The sequence below is a fragment of the Neodiprion pinetum genome, chromosome 1 (genome assembly GCF_021155775.2).
Source record: "Neodiprion pinetum isolate iyNeoPine1 chromosome 1, iyNeoPine1.2, whole genome shotgun sequence".
Classification (NCBI taxonomy): Eukaryota; Metazoa; Arthropoda; class Insecta; order Hymenoptera; family Diprionidae; genus Neodiprion; species Neodiprion pinetum.
In genome coordinates this window covers 32881696-32901412 of record NC_060232.1, presented here as the reverse complement: position 1 = coordinate 32901412, position 19717 = coordinate 32881696, and the positions used below count along the sequence as shown (strand labels likewise).

At 38.9% G+C, this 19717-nt stretch overlaps 3 protein-coding genes across 6 annotated transcripts in view; 1 reads left to right on the top strand and 2 right to left on the bottom strand.

Moving 5' to 3' along the window:
* Positions 1–19717, top strand: part of LOC124224635 (protein 5NUC) — a 58777-nt gene that overhangs the window by 17928 nt on the left and 21132 nt on the right. The window lies entirely within an intron of this gene.
* Positions 1851–3301, bottom strand: LOC138190346 (apyrase-like). The gene is made up of 6 exons (XM_069133029.1): positions 3062–3301; positions 2627–2828; positions 2444–2549; positions 2263–2357; positions 2043–2180; positions 1851–1956 (listed from the first exon to the last, which is right to left on the bottom strand). Exons 1-5 carry the CDS (start codon positions 3299–3301, stop codon positions 2047–2049), a joined length of 777 nt encoding a protein of 258 aa, XP_068989130.1. The 3' UTR covers positions 1851–1956; positions 2043–2046.
* On the bottom strand, positions 3387–18950 carry LOC124224636 (apyrase-like). 2 transcript variants are annotated; one of them, XR_006884912.2, is made up of 13 exons: positions 18776–18950; positions 15857–16021; positions 13773–13998; positions 12249–12446; positions 11814–12015; positions 11631–11736; positions 11450–11544; positions 11213–11367; positions 10941–11126; positions 10661–10797; positions 9275–10583; positions 6088–6252; positions 3387–5317 (listed from the first exon to the last, which is right to left on the bottom strand). XR_006884912.2 is itself a non-coding variant. In XM_046636626.2 (11 exons), exons 2-11 carry the CDS (start codon positions 16015–16017, stop codon positions 10343–10345), a joined length of 1707 nt encoding a protein of 568 aa, XP_046492582.1. In that variant the 5' UTR covers positions 16018–16021; positions 18776–18950; the 3' UTR covers positions 8929–10342. The 2 variants fall into 2 exon arrangements, 1 of the variants encoding a protein (XP_046492582.1); XM_046636626.2 differs by lacking the exons at positions 3387–5317; positions 6088–6252 and having other exon boundaries at positions 8929–10583.

Genomic DNA, 19717 nt, shown 5'->3' with positions numbered 1-19717 from the left:
AAGTTTATACGCTAAGAACGAAGATATTTCGGTTACGAACTTTTCAAGTTACGATTAAAATATCTTAATAATTTATAGATAAGACTAATTTTCGTAATAATTTACTACTTTCAGTCATTTTCTTATTACAAAATAAATTGAATTGTTCAATTATGCAACAAAAATGTTCACCAATTGATATTACATCGTCACTACGTCGGCGCTTAATACAGCAGTACAGAACAAAGAGTAATGTTGTAGATGAAGCAGCACTGACCGTGAGTCGCAATTTTTATGTTCTTCGAACTGGTAAATAAAAATTGATCCTCAATATCGGCGCAGCATGTATCTATCTGTATATAAAAATATAGAAAGTAGCACGGTTTAATATTGATACTTAAGTTCTTCTATCTGGTCAAGAAGCGTAAATTCCGTAGCGGATGACTAATTACTGGAGGATACTACCGACTGTTTATACTACCGGAGGCTAAAGATATTTTTTGACACAAATCGCTTCTCTATTTTTAGTTCTGATTAAACTGACGGAAGTTTTGTAAGCCTTAAACGCTTGCGATGTTATTGTATTTTTGTTGAATTGTCAGGTTTGCGACACAAGTGTGTCATTGTCAGGCGTCACTCCTATAACAATGAAACGGGCAATATCCGAGCGGTACAATCGACTCTTCAGATGTCAAAATACGGAACGAAAAACTTTCCTCCAAAAAGAGGGGGATTCTGGATTTGCTGTTTTCTATGAACTACAGTTATTGTGAGAATTCTTTCGCTCCGTTTGCTCTTTCTTTTCTTCTTTTTTATCTTACTCTTACATTGTAATGAGACTTGTGTCCACATGTAATTTTCTCTTACGGAAGTTGTTCATTAGTATTGTCACTCCGGTTATCTTAAACAGTCTCGCAATTTGAAAGTAAAATTCTCTCGCTGAAAACCAGAGTAATAATACTAGTGAATAAACTTGCCGGTTGCGAAAATTCTCTCCTACTTTTCCTCTTTATACTCCACTATTTCCATCACATTCACATCGTTATAGAAGTTGCGTTCGTAATGAATTTCCTGTACCCAAAAATTTCCTTGATAGCGTCACTACAGTTATTTGAAAATATCGCCCTTTTAAGTCAGCCTGACCTTTTTCTCGCAATGACTATTTTGAGACCCAATATCAAAAATGGCAAATCACGTGTCCGAAGAGCCTGCCGTGAGCGTATCCAGCTACCGTAAAGCTCAAATGTATGTCGAAATGCCAAGTCCCAGGAGCTGTCACAACTTGGCGCGTTTGCATTCGTACATGATACGAAGAGTCTCACGTTGTACAACGATGTGAAACCGGGCAAAAAAATCAATGGAAACGATAAGGTCGGTAAAGAAAGGGAAAAAAGTGTGCCGTTCATATCATGCTTTTAATCAAATCTCAAAGAAAGGGAAGCGATCTACGTTCATTCGAGTATTGAAATTGCGTTCAAGTGTTTCCAATTCTTAACTCTACGCCGTCATCAATTACTCTATTGAAGATCGGATCACAGCATACGAAGTGCAGAAAATGCTAGCAAAAGCCTAAGAGTAACTTCGTGTGCTCCGATCAAATCACGGGTGATCGCTATGGTGTTACAGCTCGGGGTGGGTGTTTTCATGACAAAAGTTGTCCTTGTTGTTGTCTAACCATTCCACTTCCCTTCCAAGGTTATGCGACCCTCAGTCCCCAAAATAATGGGGCTCATCTTCCCTAAGCATTTCACGTAGGGATCTATGTCCAGCGACCAAAGGACGCGATTTTACCTGGAGCAAATCAGAGCCTTGTAGCTCCACCACGTCCGAAGTGTTTTTGAAGGGTTGGTTAGCCACGACGTCAGCATACGTAATTTTGCCGGTTGTATCTCCTATGGTTTTCCGAATCCCTCCAGCGTTTATGTAAGCTATCGCAGCGTAAGTCCAGTGAGTGCTGTTCTCAGCTAAACCTACGTACTATTAACGTCATGAGAGAGTAAAATCTGCCATTTCGACTAGTCAAATATAATGAGTAATTTTCCTAATTACAGTGGCTTACTCACAGCATCAACCATGGTGTCGGTGATTAAGTCCGTATCTGCAATTGTTGTAAAGTCGGACCTTGGTCGTTCCAACCGTTGTGTCGCCCAACTCGTCAACCGCCACTTGCCACGGTACTAGGGCAGCCAGTACGTCAGGATCTGTAGCAACAATCGTGAGCTTGAAGATCACCCCCACTCTTATTATGACCGGAACAATGAATGGAGAGATGAACGAGCCTACCTTCTTCGATGGAGCTGTCGCGTAGAATAGGATTCCCTTCCCAGTCGTAGACTTCACCATCAGCGTCGAACCAAACGCTGATGTTACCCAGGTATCTGAAATTGTCAATGATCTCGGTTGTTGCTACTAATCAAGTCCTAATGGGCTTAAGATACGGATAAGTTTTGACAAATAACCCTACTTGGTATAAGCATAAGCCTGAACGATGAGTACCGTCCTTTGAGTGTCTTCCTGGACCACCACGACCGGATACTCATCCTCGGCAACGTCGGAACTCGGCGAAGTTCCTGAAATCGTGACAGTTTTAGCAATGAGGTGACATATTATGTGCGTCAGTCTCAAAAATTAATTACGTATATCGCACCTGAGTAGAGAAAAGTGTGAGAGTGGCCACCGACAATGAGGTCAACGTTTGGACAATTAGCAGCTAATTCTCTGTCCATATCCAGACCGCAGTGACTTAGAACAATGATGATTTCAATCCCCTGTGCCTTTAGTCTCGGCGCTTCATCATTCACGGTCTCAATTTCATCCCAAAGAGCCAGCTTCTCCGTGCTTGCGACAGTCTACGGATGGACAAATTCTAGTGAAGAGTCATGCATCTTGGAAGGGACCGTCTTAAAAGAAGGCGAGTGTCTCTAGAAAACTGTCACTGCCAAATGCTTATTAACCGAAATGGTGAAAGTGTACACAATGTTTCTAAAAGGTCCTCGCAGATATCACAACAGTTCATTAAAAGAAAACCTTCAAGACTCAAAGTGAGGGACCTGAAACAATAGTTGGGAGTTTGGATGCTCACGTTAGTTGTCGAGAGTATTACTCCGATTATTCCTATCTGAGTTCCATTTCGTTCAACAATCGTGCTATTGGTGTACAATCCTTGGATATCCGGTTCTTCACTATCGTCGATATTTGTAACGACGACCGGAGTGGTGAGCATTTCCAGAAAAGGTACTACGCCAGCGATCCCGTTGTCAAACTCGTGATTTTCAAGAGTCTCAATGAAGAGAAGTTCCATGACATCATATACCGTAAACATAGATACATAATTTTGATGCCGATACTCTGCGGCAATAAACTTTATTAAGACGCTCTCGCACGTACCACGTATTGCTACCTTCAGGCTATATCGCCGTTTCTCTGTGATATAAAATCTTGAACTTCTTTCCGACTAAATTCAATAAAAACCTCGGATACAATTTTCAACTTATCATCATGACATTCGATTTTCGTCATGCCATCATTACTGTCGTTGGTGAGCATATGAAAATGATAGTTTGGTTGAGAGTCTTTTTCTCAGTTTGATATGAGAAAAATAACCTCCGCATGGTACAGCTGTGTTGACAAAATATAATTATATTCAAGCATTCATAGTTCATTAAAACTCAGTCTTCTCCGGTTTGGAAATGTATTATCGTATCAGACTAACTACGTAGTAGATGTAGCGAATTTTATTGCAGGAGAGACAACTGTAAAACACACAAACAAGACAAACGTAATTGATTCCTAACTGTAAGATGTTGAACATAATGTGGCACATGTTGGATATAGCTTCATGATGAAATAAATCCAATCGATAAATAACTTTTATAACACCTAAACATGTCAGAACTCTGTACAACTCAGGTAAAGCAATGATTTCTTATCGCTTAAGAGTTCAGCACCTGAAACACGTTTTGGAAGTGATATAATTCATTGGGATTATATAAACGGTCCAAATTCATGTGTTCTAATCCGTTACTACAGCTATTTATCATTCGTGATACTACTATTAGTTAACTTTTGTTCACTTTTTGAACAATGGCTTCTGTGATATTATATTAGATATTATATGCTAATAGAAAACTAGAAAACCATAAATTTAATACAAATTGTGTTCCATATTATGAGTGATAAAGTTCAATTGGATTTTCCTTAATACAGTTACAGCTATTCATATCCACATTAATCTAATCGTTACACAAATCGCCGCCTAACAGCCAGAGTATAAAAAACTGCAGAAATCATTTGTTTCGGAAAGCCTCCAGCACGGTATCGTAGTGTCTTTAAATAATCCATTTCACTCAAAGCTGATGGATCAACGATTAGAACTGATACCTCATGATTCCTAATCGTCCATCACTAATTAGTGTTGTTAATCTACATATTCTTAAATCACGTGTTATTCGAGTGAATTAGATAATTAACACGTGCGGTTTATAACCATGGATTAATGTGCGGTATGGCAATCTCGTGCCGTGGCTCACAGGTTTCAACTATTTATCATGTATCTCGTCTAAAATCGCGAATTTCTCACAAAATTGCGTCTTCAATGTGCTAATTACCATAGCGTCATGTGGTAACATGTTCATAAAAGTTGCCGTGACGTTCCACCCATGCACGTTGTACCAAAGTATGCCTTGAAATTTGTCACCGGCATTGAGGAAAATTGCATTCGGTCTTTCGTTCACGAGCTGATTTGTAGCTGTGAACACCCTCGCTATACCTGCTAGTATTTGCAGGGATTCAACAATTTAATTACTTGTTTATCTATCATTTTGAGATTTTTTTCTACTTAATGTCCATAGATTCGAGAGAAAACTATCAAAGAATTTAAATAAGGGTCACGTGTAACTGCATTCCCGCCACTCTGTTTTCCTGGTCCCCCCAGCTGAAGAAACTCGCGCCTTGATGACTCGTGCCGTTCCTGACCGCCTCGTGGCGATCACGAGTATTCAACGTCGGTCGTAACGTACGTACGCAACCATTCATATTGGCCTTGGCTCTAGTCTGTTCAAGTCGAGCGCCCCACACTGAGTGAACGATATCGCGACAGATGGCGTTGCTGGTATCTGCGCTCTCGCCTGAGAATGTAGCCCCCGCTCATTTATTCACCCAGCCGCCCATGTCAACCATGTCTTCAGTAGGGTCATTACTGATCCACTGTAGCAGATGATGATTTCGGGATATGATCAATGATTAACCCGCGCTCGGTATCGGTCGATTATCGCACGGCCGATACCGAAGAACTGATGCTACCTGAAGACTCCTATCAATCTCCAATAAGTCGATCGGGCTAGAAATACAAGATTCAGACCGGTTACCAATATGGTAAATAGAGTTAAGATGTGTGGTGAACATGAAATCTTTTCGGACATGATTCTGATCTCGGCAATGGAATGGTACAATTACAATCAGGCTTACTGTTGTGAAGGATGATATAGAGTCGTCTCTTTTGTAGACAACGTTGATGTATACATTACAGATGTGACGATGTAATCCCAATATTACAAACTGTAGTAACTTAGTACTACTGAAATTCTTGGATGAATTATAAAATTGGTTGAAATATCCATATCGAGAGGGAAACCGTAACTTAGTCACCGGCTACTTTATCAATCCTACGAAGCATTGGATAAATACCGTGGCATGAATTAAATTTTATGGGATATTTTCAGTTTTGGAACACGAGTTGTAATTTAAAATAATTTCGCGATTCAAAGTTAATCGTCTAATCGAATCTCATAGGACGAAATTTTTTGATAAAGTTCCTCATCAAAAGTTTGGTTTACTAGAGTGTTGGCATCTTCGATTGCATTTCGTCGACTATTTTGATATTATATAGATATTATGAAGCACGGGAAGCAGATCAATTTCTTTCTCCATCGCAAAAATATTTTATACCTTCGATAATGATGAAGTTCTGTTCATAATAGTTTCAAAGTCCCCTGAACAAGAGGATAAAACTTTTCAAGGCCTCGATACTCTTATATGAAATCAAAATAACAAAACTTACAATTAATCCGTATCGAACGCGTGTTTAAACATATAATACAATTTTTTCACCTGGCATGAAAGTCGTTGAGATGAATGACGGATAATTCAAAAAGATCGGTCCGTCCGGGATACATGAGATTACGAGCAGTGAATGCCTCGGTCGACGCTAGCAACGCCGACGTTAGTAACGCCACGAAACTCATCCGGCAAATATCGTCCCCACGGATCATGGCGCTGAAAGTGCATGCGTGTATTAAATTACAAAACCATTCGCGAATTGTACTGATATCCATGAGAAATATTTCCGTGTAATTAACCTTTTCATTTACATGGAATGTGCCACTTTTACAAAGCTCGGGGACTCACTAACACTGTAATTAAAAAATCTACTACGGGATGGTAAAGTATCAATATCCTCTCGCCTGGACCGGGAATACCGGAATGAAAATAACTTAATGTCCCTCACTTGAAGCGTCCAGTTTTCTTTGCCAATACAGATAATCGTATAAGATAATAGCATAGCTGTAATATGAAATCCCAGTACAATATTTTTTCGAACTAGGGTACGAAGTGTCCACAGGCGGATTGCTAATTGGAAATGAGTTAGCTCGATGCAGGATTTATATCGCGAAAGAATAATTCGACACAAATACATAATACTATTTAAATTATCTAAGCTTTACCAGATTATTATTTTCTTACTATCAACATCGACGATTATGATCTACATTAGAATAAAAAGTCGATCCCGATTTTAACCCGAATCCAATCATACACATGCATTTAAACGAGATACACTACGTCATAATTAATTGTAACACTTGGAATGAATGCTTGACGTGTGAAGAAACAATTTGCATCAGAATCACCAGAAGGCCTTTTTAATAGTGAGAAAAAAAAAAGAAACAAATGAAATTTTTCACATTTAATGGAAAAGAGTGTCAAAATCAAAGTATCATAGCCCACTCAAGAAACCGACGTAGTTTTGTACCTTAGGTACTCAAAAATATGTGTGTGCATGCCCAGCAAGTTTCAAGAATAATTGGACCGCCGGGAGATGTACGAATAAAGTCCATTCGGAAGCGTTATGAGGAGTCACTCGGTACTTATGCTTTGAAATTACGAGCTTTGCGCAAAATCTACGTTTTGATATGGAAAACACGTGTGTGTAACCTTGTTTGAAGATTGCAATTGGTTGAGATGGGCAGATTTCAGTATCTCCTACCCTTAATATATAGCAGTTCCTGAACGCCAATTTTCATTTTCCGTTTGATTAACACGCGAAAAATGATTTTTCTTTCATTCTAAGTTTTGTAACTCAGTAACGAAGCAATATACATGAATGTCCGATACATATTTTTGCAGGGAATTCAATGCTCTACAAACAAGATCGGATGCAAAATTTCTGTGATATGCACTGTTTCGCTGTTGCTTGTGATTTTAGATCAATGGCCAGACTAAAATACAGGCGAAACGGTGTAACTTACAGAAATTTTTTGTCAGACCATTTTTGTAGAGCATTCAATTCCATAGTAAAACATGTCATTAGATGTTCTGTGCAAACCGTCGTTGGTAAGTAATAAAATTCCAAATGCGAAAAAATGTTTGTTCCCATGTTATTTCGAGGCGGTTGTCACTCGCACCTCTGTTTCTCGCCTTTCCGGCCCTCGCTTATCGACTAATCAAGCTTGATCGATCAAGTAAGTGACTGTCATCATCGTCGTTAGTTTACGTTTAAAGTGACTGGTGATAGAAGCACGGTCTACCCTCGTGTGCTGAAAATGACGGTTTACAACATCCTGGGTCTCTCAGCGGCTTTCCTGCTCATCCTGAATGCTGCAGGACCTGCGTCAGCAGCCACCGTGCCCCGAGCCACTGGCGAAGCTTTGCAACTGCATATTCTTCACACGAACGACATGCACTCGAGGTAAAATCTTCACCGCGGTCGAATCATTGAAGCTAGGTGAATTCAAAATGGGTGTAAAGATGACGATTCGGTTTTTATTGCGTACAGTGTCGAAGTAGATGCACGAATATGTATATACTGCAAATATGAATACATTAAATATGCGTTGGTACGGATATTTTGTGGATCGAAATCGTGCCTAAAACTTGAGACACGTAAATCTGAGCCTGAATGCGACGCGGAATATTTAGATTGGCTTACAGATTCCTCTAACGAGGAGTGATATGCTCAGCAATGAGTTTAAGGCACTGCAACTTTTATCTTTGTCGCTTCTCTTGCTTATACTTATGAATATTCATTTGTTGCATAAACATTGCATAATCTGCGATAATTTGATCATATCAAAACTGGGATGAGGATAAAGCGATTATTCATATAAAAGAGAAGAACTTAAATGAATTTTGCCTGAAATCTTCAATTCTAAAAATAATACACCTGACAATCTTTTCCCTTGTTCCGAACATGAAGCCATCTAATTTACACTAAATATAAAAGTAATAAAAATTTCTATTTTAATTTAAAAAGTAGGGAAGTTAGGTAATAAATATAAGACGTAATCTAACACTGGAGATCGAAATGAGCACAATTTTTTCATAGTTTGTTACAGCCGTGGACTTCAGAACCGGTCTTGAACTGTCGTAGATTCCATGTTTCATAGGATAATTGTCCTATCAATCGGCAAAATCTTTAGGTTGTGCGCTTATTTCAGAACCAACACAGACTGATTAATCATACACAGGTTGAAATTATAGTTCTTTGAGAAATACAATGGCCATTCCTTATTTGATCAGTGTTACGTGCGACGGAAAAAATCTCTCTCAATAAAGTCGTTATCCAATTTCATGCTCACCGTCACTATTCAAACGATTCGGCGCAAATAATGATCATTTTGCCGTATGATTAAAAAAAAAAAAACAATCTTGCCGTGTCACTCCAGGTAGTAATTATATGAGTACATGTTTATTTATATACACAACGGTGGCTGAATTAATAATGGCTGCCTTGCTGTCTACTTGTGAGCAAATTTAGTGACGGCTCGAGAGTTCGTTCAGGAAAAAAAGAAATCATCTTATTAAAGTTGAAGACGGCCGGGATTTTTTTTACTTTCAATTTGTACAGACCACAGTGAAAGGATACTCATATTTACGGTTACAAGGTGGAATATTATTTGTTCAAAAAGTAAATGCGTAAAACAGAATGGAAAATAATTTGCTGTATATATACACAGAAACCGCAGCGGAAACTTGAGCGAAGTTTTCAACTTACGTGTAATTTAAATACAATACTTACTCAAGGAAGGTCTCAACTTATACGAATACAAAACTCTTCATTCACAACGTAGTGAAGAAGCGTAACTGACTGTCGCAGAGTTTTGCAACTCTGAAGTTTAAAATAGAATGAAACAGCTATTCACAACTTGTTACATAAAGTTCGGACTTAATAAATTTTTTTCTAATTATAAGCGTACACTATAAACTGCAGTGAGTAGACTGAGGATATATAAAGCCTGATAACCCTGGGTTATTTTTCGTAACAGTTTGCCGAGTCTGGCCGGGTTGGGGGGTATTAGCAGTTTCACATATTATCAACATAGCAAGTGACGACGCCGGTGAAAGAAGTTCTACATAACCAACAATTTGGCGTGCAAAACGTTGGCATCATGCCGTCGTCGCCGTGAAATTAAAAAGTTGAGAAAATCCCGTACAAGAAATATATACGCCGAAATTATACAACGCATAAATAAATGTCAATTAAATCCATAAACGTGTATGTTTTATATTTACATGAATATATCAAATCTTTTACAGGCGAATGCAACATCTCTAAGACGCTCAATTTATTTTTTCAAAGTTCTTTACGCATTCATCTTTGAGCTGCAAATATTTTGGAAAAATTTCGCAGTGCTTCATTTTTAGTTCCAAGCATTTCAAGAATTTTCCAATAAAGAATTTTTTTTTGGCTTTGTTGAGCACTTTTAAAATGATGAGTTAAGAAAATGCGATATCTCAAGTTTTTAAAATAATAGAAACATTCTGAAACACTTTTCTCTTTGCAAGAAGCACGTTGAAGATATATAGAAGGATAAACCTATTTTATGAGTTTTTCTTAAAATTTGGAAGCGGTAATTGGGTTTTAATGAAGAAAAATTACGCATATTCTTAAATAAACATAAAAATGGATATGAAAATGCTCGTACAAGATACGAAGAGTGTCACGTTGTTCCACGATGTGAAACAGTACAAAAAATCTATGAAAACGATGAGGTCGGTGAAGGAGGGGAAGAAAGTGTGCCGTTCATATCATGCTTTTAATTCTCGGGGTGGGTGTTTTCATCAGGAAAGTGGTCCCTGCTGTTGGCTAACCACTCCACGTCCCTTCCAAAGTCATGCGACCCTCAGTCCCCAAAATAATGGGGCTCATCTTCCCTAAGTATTTCACGTAGAGATCTATGTCTCGTGTCCCAACTTCGTGGTTGCGATGCTGAGTAGCCAGAACCGTGTGACCGTCGCCTCCTGTGACTAGAAATGACACGACGACAATACGATACCATTCGTCCAGGTCGACGCCTTCATAAGTCGGCACTTCACATTCGCGGCACCTTTGAACGAAAAGGAATTGCAGATCGATTCATATCATTAAAAATAAGTGGCGTACATTGCTCGGAATGGGACTCACCTCACTTTCAATTCGGTCACTCTCGAGTACGCCTCATTCGACAAGTTGAACGTCACCTTCAGTCCAGACCACTGCAAAAATCCTATACCGACGAACTCGGTATCGCTATAGCTTGTGGCTACACCCGCCTCTAACACCTGATCAAAAATGGTAACGTCGTAAACGTCGCTTGCTTTATCATTTTTGTAACAATTGTCGCCTGACTTGTAATTTATATTACTTGGAATTATGAAATAGCTTGCATGAACCTTCACAGTTTGTCCGAAGGACACTATTTTACCTGGAGTAAATCAGAGCCTTGTAGCTCCACCACGTCCCAAGTGTTCTCGAAGGGTTGGCTAGTCACAGCATCGGCATACGTAATTTCGCCGGTTGTGTCTTCTATGGTGCTCCGAATCCCTCCGGCGTTTATACAAGCTATTGCAGCGTAAGTCCAGTAAGTACTGTTCTCAGCTAAACCTACGTACTATTAACGTCATGAAAGAGTAAAATCTGCCATTTTGAATAGTCAAATATAATGAGTAATTTTCCTAATTACAGTGGCTTACTCACAGCATCAACCATGGCGTCGGTAATTAAATTTCCCACATTACACTCTCCGTATCTGCAATTTTTGTAAAGTCGGACCTTGGTCGTTCCAACCGTTGTGTCGCCCAACTCGTCAACCGCCACTTGCCACGGTACTAGGGCAGCCAGTACGTCAGGATCTGTAGCAACAATCGTGAGCTTGAAGATCACCCCCACTCTTATTATGACCGGAACAATGAATGGAGAGATGAAGGAGCCTACCTTCTTCGATGGAGCTGTCGAGTAGAATAGGATTCCCTTCCCAGTCGTAGACTTCACCATCAGCGTCGAACCAAACGCTGATGTTGCCCAGGTATCTGAAATTGTCAATGATCGCGGTTGTTGCTACTAATCAAGTCCTAATGGGCTTAAGATACGGATAAGTTTTGACAAATAACCCTACTTGGTATAAGCATAAGCCTGAACGATGAGTACCGTCCTTTGAGTGTCTTCCTGGACCACCACGACCGGATACTCATCCTCGGCAACGTCGGAACTGGGCGAAGTTCCTGAAATCGTGACAGTTTTAGCAATGAGGTGACATATTATGTGCGTCAGTCTCAAAAATTAATTACGTATGTCGCACCTGAGTAGAGAAAAGTGTGAGAGTGGCCACCGACAATGAGGTCAACGTTTGGACAATTAGCAGCTAATTCTCTGTCCACATCCAGACCGCAGTGACTTAGAACAATGATGATTTCAATCCCCTGTGCCTTTAGTCTCGCCGCTTCATCATTCACGGTCTCAATTTCATCCCAAAAAGCCAGCTTCTCCGTGCTTGCGAGAGTCTACGGATGAACAAATTCTAGTGAAGAGTCATGCACCTTGGAAGGGACCGTCATTGAAGAACGCGAGTGTCTCAAGAAAACTGTCACTGCCAAATGCTTATTAACCGACGTGGTGAAAGTGTATACAGTGTTTCTAAAAGGCCCTCCCAAATATCACAACAGTTCATTAAAAGAAAACCTTCAAGACTGAAAGTGAGGGACCTGAAACAATAGTTAGGAGTTTGGATGCTCACGTTAGTTGTCGAGAGTATTACTCCGATTATTCCTATCTGAGTTCCATTTCGTTCAACAATCGTGCTATTGGTGTACAATCCTTGGATATCCGGTTCTTCACTATCGTCGATATTTGTAACGACGACCGGAGTGGTGAGCATTTCCAGAAAAGGCACTACGCCAGCGATCCTGTTGTCAAACTCGTGATTTCCAAGAGTCTGAATGAAGAGAAGTTCCATGACATCATATACCGTAAACATAGATACATAATTTTGATGCCGATACTCTGCGGCAATAAACTTTATTAAGACGATCTCGCACCTACCACGTATTGCTACCTTTAGGCTATATCGCCGTTTCACTGTGATGTAAAATCTTGAACTTCTTTCCGACTAAATTCAATAAAAACCTCGGATACAATTTTCAACTTATCATCATGACATTCGATTTTCGTCATGCCATCATTACTGTCGTTGGTGAGCATATGAAAATGATAGTTTGGTTGAGTGTCTTTTTTTCAGTTTGATATGAGAAAAATAACCTCCGCATGGTACAGCTGTGTTGACAAAATATAATTATATTCAAGCATTCACAGTTCATTAAAACTCAGTCTTCTCGGGTTTAGAAATGTATTATCGTATCAGACTAACTACGTAGTAGATGTAGTGAATTGTATTGCGGGACAAACAACTGTAAAACACACAAACAAGACAAACGTAATTGATTCCTAACTGTAAGATGTTGAACATAATGTGGCACATGTTTGATAAATGTCATGATAAGATAAATCCGATCGATAAATAACTTTTATAACACCTAAACATGTCAGAATTCTGTACAACTCCGGTAATACAATGATTTATTATCGCTCAAGAGTTTAGCACCTGAAACACGTTTTGGAAGTGATGTAATTCATTGGGATTATATTAACGGTCCAAATACATGCGTTGTAATCCGTTACTACAGCTATTCATCATTCATGACACTACTATTATTCAACATTTGTTCAATTTTTGAACAATGGCTTCTGTGATATTATATTAGATATTATATGCTATTAGAAAACTAGAAAACCATAAATTTAATACAAATTGTGTTCCATAACGTGAGTGATAAAGTTCAATTGGATTTTCCTTAGTACAGTTACAGCTATTCATATCCACATTAATCTAATCGTTACACAAATCGCCGCCTAACAGCCAGAGTATAAAAGACTGCAGAAATCATTTGTTTCGGAAAACCTCCAGCACGGCATCGTAGTGTCTTTAAACAATCCATTTCACTCAAAGCTGATGGATCAACGATTAGAACTTATACCTCATGATTCCTAATCGCCCATGAGTAATTAGTGATGTTAATCGACATATTCTTAAATCACGTGTTATTCGAGTGAATTAGATAATTAACACGTGCGGTTTATAACCATGGATTAATGTGCGGTATGGCAATCTCGTACCGTGGCTCATAGGCTTTAACTATTTATCATGTATCTCGTGTAAAATCGCGAATTTGTCACAAAATTGCGTCTTCAATGTGCTAATTACCATAGCGTCATGTGGTAACATGTTCATAAACGTTGCCGTGACGTTCCACCCATGCACGTTGTACCAAAGTGTGCCTTGAAAATTGTCACCGGCATTGAGGAAAATTGCATTCGGTCTTTCGTTCACGAGCTGATTTGTAGCTGTGTACACCCTCGCTATACCGCCAACGCATTCGTCCTCGTATCCCTCGTAACAAGTGCCTGAAGTGGATCCAGTTTGGACAAACCTGTTGAGAATATGCCAGAGTATGGATTAACGGTTTTGGAACTTCTTTCGTGGAAATATTAAAATGCTAATAAATAACTGTGGCGTGCCGCATAAAACTTTTAATAAAATCCCTACTCTTGTGGTCGGATACGTTAATAACTTTTTCATGTTTAATATTATTTGCAGGGATTCAACGATTTCATTATTTGGTTCTTTTTGATTTTAAGATTCTTTTTCACTGAACGTCGTTGGGTTCGAGAGAAACTATTTGTATTTTTTTGAATTAAGACAAATTGAAAAGTTCGCATCACCAACACAACGTTAAAATTCTCCTGAACCACCTACTCCAGCTGAAACAACGAAAAAGTTTATTGTTACGGCTTGTTAAAGAAGCTATTCACGCGATTCGTTTGAGGATCCAACGAAACGTTGTATTTCTTATCCAATGTGTGATGACCGAGACGAGAGTGGATATTCAAAGTTACTTTTTATTTTCAAAACAGTCTCAAGGCAGCTTTGAACTGGTTTTGTTTAGTGTGAAGCATTTTTAAGGCGGCTTGAGAATATTGAATGTGAATACCGGCTGAGCTTGAGGTATGTACTCTTGCATATTTACTAAGCGAAATCTAAAACGACGATCTATAATCTTTTTAGATCACTCTGTGCCCTTCAACGATGAATTCGAACAGAGGTCACGCGTAACTGCATTCCCGAGACTCTGTTTTCCTCTCGCGCGTCGATGACTCGTGCCGTTCCTGACCGCCTCGTGGCGGTCACGAGTATTCAATGTCGGTCGTAACGTACGTACGCAGGCATCCATATTGACCTTGGCCGTAGCCTGTGCAAGTCGAGCGCCTCGCGATGAGTAAACGATATCGCGACAGATGACGCTGCTGGTACCCGCACTCTCGCCTGAGAAATCGACCTCCGTTCGTTTATTTACCCAGCCGCCCATGTAACCTTCGTCTTCAGTAGGGTCATTACTGATCCACTGTAGCAGATGATGATCTCGGGATATGATCAATGATTAATCCGCGCTCAGTATCGGTCGACTATCGCACGGTCGTTACTGAAGAACTGATGCTACCCTGAAGACGTTATCAATCTCTATTAACTCAGTCGTGTAGATGATTGAAGAATCGGAATAGTTAACAATTTGGTAGACAGACTTGTGACGTGATGGACAGGAGAGCTTTGCGGATATGACTCTAATATAAGTAATGAAATGGTACAATTACTACCGGGCCTACTGTTTGTGAAGAGTGTTATAGAGTTGTCTCTTGTTGACGACGTTGAAGTGACGAAGTAATCCCAATATTACAAACTGTAGTAAATTAGTACAACCGAAATTCTTGGATGAATTAAAATTTGTTGAAATATCCATATCAAGAGGAAAACCTTCGTAACTTAGTCACCGGCTACTTGATCAATCCTACGAAGCATTGGATAAATACCGTGGTATGAATTAAATTTTATGGGGTATTTTCAGTTTTGGAACACGAGTTGTAATTTAAAATAATTTTGCGATTCAAAGTTAATCGTCTAATCGAATCTCATAGGACGAAATTTTTTGATAAAGTTCCTCATCAAAAGTTTGGTTTACTAGAGTGTTGGCATCTTCGATTGCATTTCGTCGACTATTTTAATATTATATAGATATTATGAAGCACGGGAAGCAGATCAATTTCTTTCTCCATCGCAAAAATATTTCATACCTTCGATAATGATGAAGTTCTGTTCATAATAGTTTCAAAGTCCCCTGAACAAGAGGATAAAACTTTTCAAGGCCTCGATACTCTTATATGAAATCAAAATAACAAAACTTACAATTAATCCGTATCGAACGCGTGTTTAAACATATAATACAATTTTTTCACCTGGCATGAAAGTCGTTGAGATGAATGACGGATAATTCAAAAAGATCGGTCCGTCCGGGATACATGAGATTACGAGCAGTGAATGCCTCGGTCGACGCTAGCAACGCCGACGTTAGTAACGCCACGAAACTCATCCGGCAAATATCGTCCCCACGGATCATGGCGCTGAAAGTGCATGCGTGTATTAAATTACAAAACCATTCGCGAATTGTACTGATATCCATAAGAAATATTTCCGTGTAATTATCCTTTTCATTTACATGGAATGTGCCACTTTTACAAAGCTCGGGGACTCACTAACACTGTAATTAAAAAATCTACTACGGGATGGTAAAGTATCAATATCCTCTCGCCTGGACCGGGAATACCGGAATGAAAATAACTTAATGTCCCTCACTTGAAGCGTCCAGTTTTCTTTGCCAATACAGATAATCGTATAAGATAATAGCATAGCTGTAATATGAAATCCCAGTACAATATTTTTGAACTAGGGTACGAAGTGTCCACAGGCGGATTGCTAATTGGAAATGAGTTAGCTCGATGCAGGATTTATATCGCGAAAGAATAATTCGACACAAATACATAATACTATTTAAATTATCTAAGCTTTACCAGATTATTATTTTCTTACTATCAACATCGACGATTATGATCTACATTAGAATAAAAAGTCGATCCCGATTTTAACCCGAATCCAATCATACACATGCATTTAAACGAGATACACTACGTCATAATTAATTGTAACACTTGGAATGAATGCTTGACGTGTGAAGCAACAATTTGCATCTGAATCACCAGCAGGCCGTTTTAATAGTGAGAAAAAAAAAGAATCAAACAAAATTTTCTACATTTGATGGAAAAGAGTGTCAAAGTCAAACTATCATAGCCCACTCAAGAAACCGACGTAGTTTTGTACCTTAGGTACTCAAAAATATGTGTGTGCATGCCCAGCAAGTTTCAAGAATAATTGGACCGCCGGGAGATGTACGAATAAAGTCCATTCGGAAGCGTTATGAGGAGTCACTCGGTACTTATGCTTTGAAATTACGAGCTTTGCGCGAAATCTACGTTTTGATATGGAAAACACGTGTGTGTAACCTTGTTTGAAAATTGCAATTGGTTGAGTTGGGCAGATTTCAGTATTATAGCAGTTCCTGAACGCGAATTTTCATTTTCCGTTTGATTAACACGCGAAAAATGATTTTTCTTTCATTCTGAATTTTGTAACTCAGTAACGAAGCAATATACATGAATGTCCGATACATATTTTTGCAGGGAATTCAATGCTCTACAAACAAGATCGGATGCAAAATTTCTGTGATATGCACTGTTTCGCTGTTGCTTGTGATTTTAGATCAATGGCCAGACTAAAATACAGGCGAAACGGTGTAACTTACAGAAATTTTTTGTCAGACCATTTTTGTAGAGCATTCAATTCCATAGTAAAACATGTCATTAGATGTTCTGTGCAAACCGTCGTTGGCAAGTAATAAAATTCCAAATGCGAAAAAATGTTTGTTCCCATGTTATTTTAATGGAAAAAAGAAGTTTTTTTTTAGAAATATCCTAATAATAATATTATTAATAATACTAATAATACTCGATATTCCATCGTATTTATAATTGTTAAATACTAATTATCCAGAACTCACTGTTGGACCAATTCGGCCAATTAAATATCAACTTTTATAGGGATCATTTCTATTTTTCCGTTTCCTGACCGTTTAGCGGAGTAGCACCCACATATGCCTGTGATTAGTCGATGCTGCGTGTGAGTGACTGTAGGTGATGGGACATTCGCACCGAAAAGTTTGCGCCACGGCCGGTAGTATGACACCACACATCGCGCGTAGCCTACCAGCCAACCATCGTTGATATTTCTTTGCAGCAAATATTTCTAGTGAGCAAGTAATTGGGTAAAACGCGACGCAGGAACACAGGAGACAAGTGTTCAGGGGAAATCCTAATTGTTGACTTACAGGGGCATACTTTTTGAGACCTTAATTTTGCCAATGAAGCTAATTTGTTTTCAATACCGTAATTGCAGATACGACCGCGTCGCATATGAATTGGTATTTTGAAATTTCTAGGTTTCGGGTAGAATTGGAGTTTTGCATTATTTTTTCTATTTTATATTCTAGTAGTTAAGGAAATAATATGTAGGTCATATTCATACAATACGCGTATTTCCGGACGCAGAAATACAACGAGATTCTCTACATGATTCATCAACATTGAAACTTACGTCGGATGAAGACGTTTAGCAACGTAAACAACACATACATACATTAGACGTATCAATCGGCAAAATCTTTAGGTTGTGCGCTTATTTCAGAACCAACACAGACTGATTAATCATACACAGGTTGAAATTATAGTTCTTTGAGAAATACAATGGCCATTCCTTATTTGATCAGTGTTACGTGCGACGGAAAAAATCTCTCTCAATAAAGTCGTTATCCAATTTCATGCTCACCGTCACTATTCAAACGATTCGGCGCAAATAATGATCATTTTGCCGTATGATTAAAAAAAAAAAAACAATCTTGCCGTGTCACTCCAGGTAGTAATTATATGAGTACATGTTTATTTATATACACAACGGTGGCTGAATTAATAATGGCTGCCTTGCTGTCTACTTGTGAGCAAATTTAGTGACGGCTCGAGAGTTCGTTCAGGAAAAAAAGAAATCATCTTATTAAAGTTGAAGACGGCCGGGATTTTTTTTACTTTCAATTTGTACAGACCACAGTGAAAGGATACTCATATTTACGGTTACAAGGTGGAATATTATTTGTTCAAAAAGTAAATGCGTAAAACAGAATGGAAAATAATTTGCTGTATATATACACAGAAACCGCAGCGGAAACTTGAGCGAAGTTTTCAACTTACGTGTAATTTAAATACAATACTTACTCAAGGAAGGTCTCAACTTATACGAATACAAAACTCTTCATTCACAACGTAGTGAAGAAGCGTAACTGACTGTCGCAGAGTTTTGCAACTCTGAAGTTTAAAATAGAATGAAACAGCTATTCACAACTTGTTACATAAAGTTCGGACTTGATAAATTTTTTTCTAATTATAAGCGTACACTATAAACTGCAGTGAGTAGACTGAGGATATATAAAGACTGATAACCCTGGGTTATTTTTCGTAACAGTTTGCCGAGTCTGGCCGGGTTGGGGGGTATTAGCAGTTTCACATATTATCAACATAGCAAGTGACGACGCCGGTGAAAGAAGTTCTACATAACCAACAATTTGGCGTGCAAAATGTTGGCATCATGCCGTCGTCGCCGTGAAATTTAAAAGTTGAGAAAATCCCGTACAAGAAATATATACGCCGAAATTATACAACGCATAAATAAATGTCAATTAAATACATAAACGTTGTTCGCGCCACTTTACTATTATTATATTAGTTTGTAAATTTATCACAGCAAATACTTTAGTTTCGTTATATTTGTATGTTGCACCTATTTACCACGTATAAGGTGACTAAAGAGTCACAACAGTAGATTTACTTTCTTATTCCACACGACGAGTAGTTCAACGTTATAGTAATTCAAATTACGTACTTATTGCCTACGTCAGAAATTCGTGGGCCGATACTCGAATCGGCAGTTACGTACGTTCGCTTGGCCGGTGAGGGCGCAGCGCAAGTTAGTTAGTCTCGAGCGCTCGAATAGGTAGGACGTGTTAGGTTTCCCTTAGACACGCGCGTCGATCATTTCGTCTCGCGTAGTTTTAAGATTTATCCGTTTAACACGGTCGGGGGAGACGTGCTTCACCCTCCGGTTGGGCCGGGGGTGTCGCGTCTCCCTGGGCGAGCGTCATTGCATTTCAGCGTTGGTTC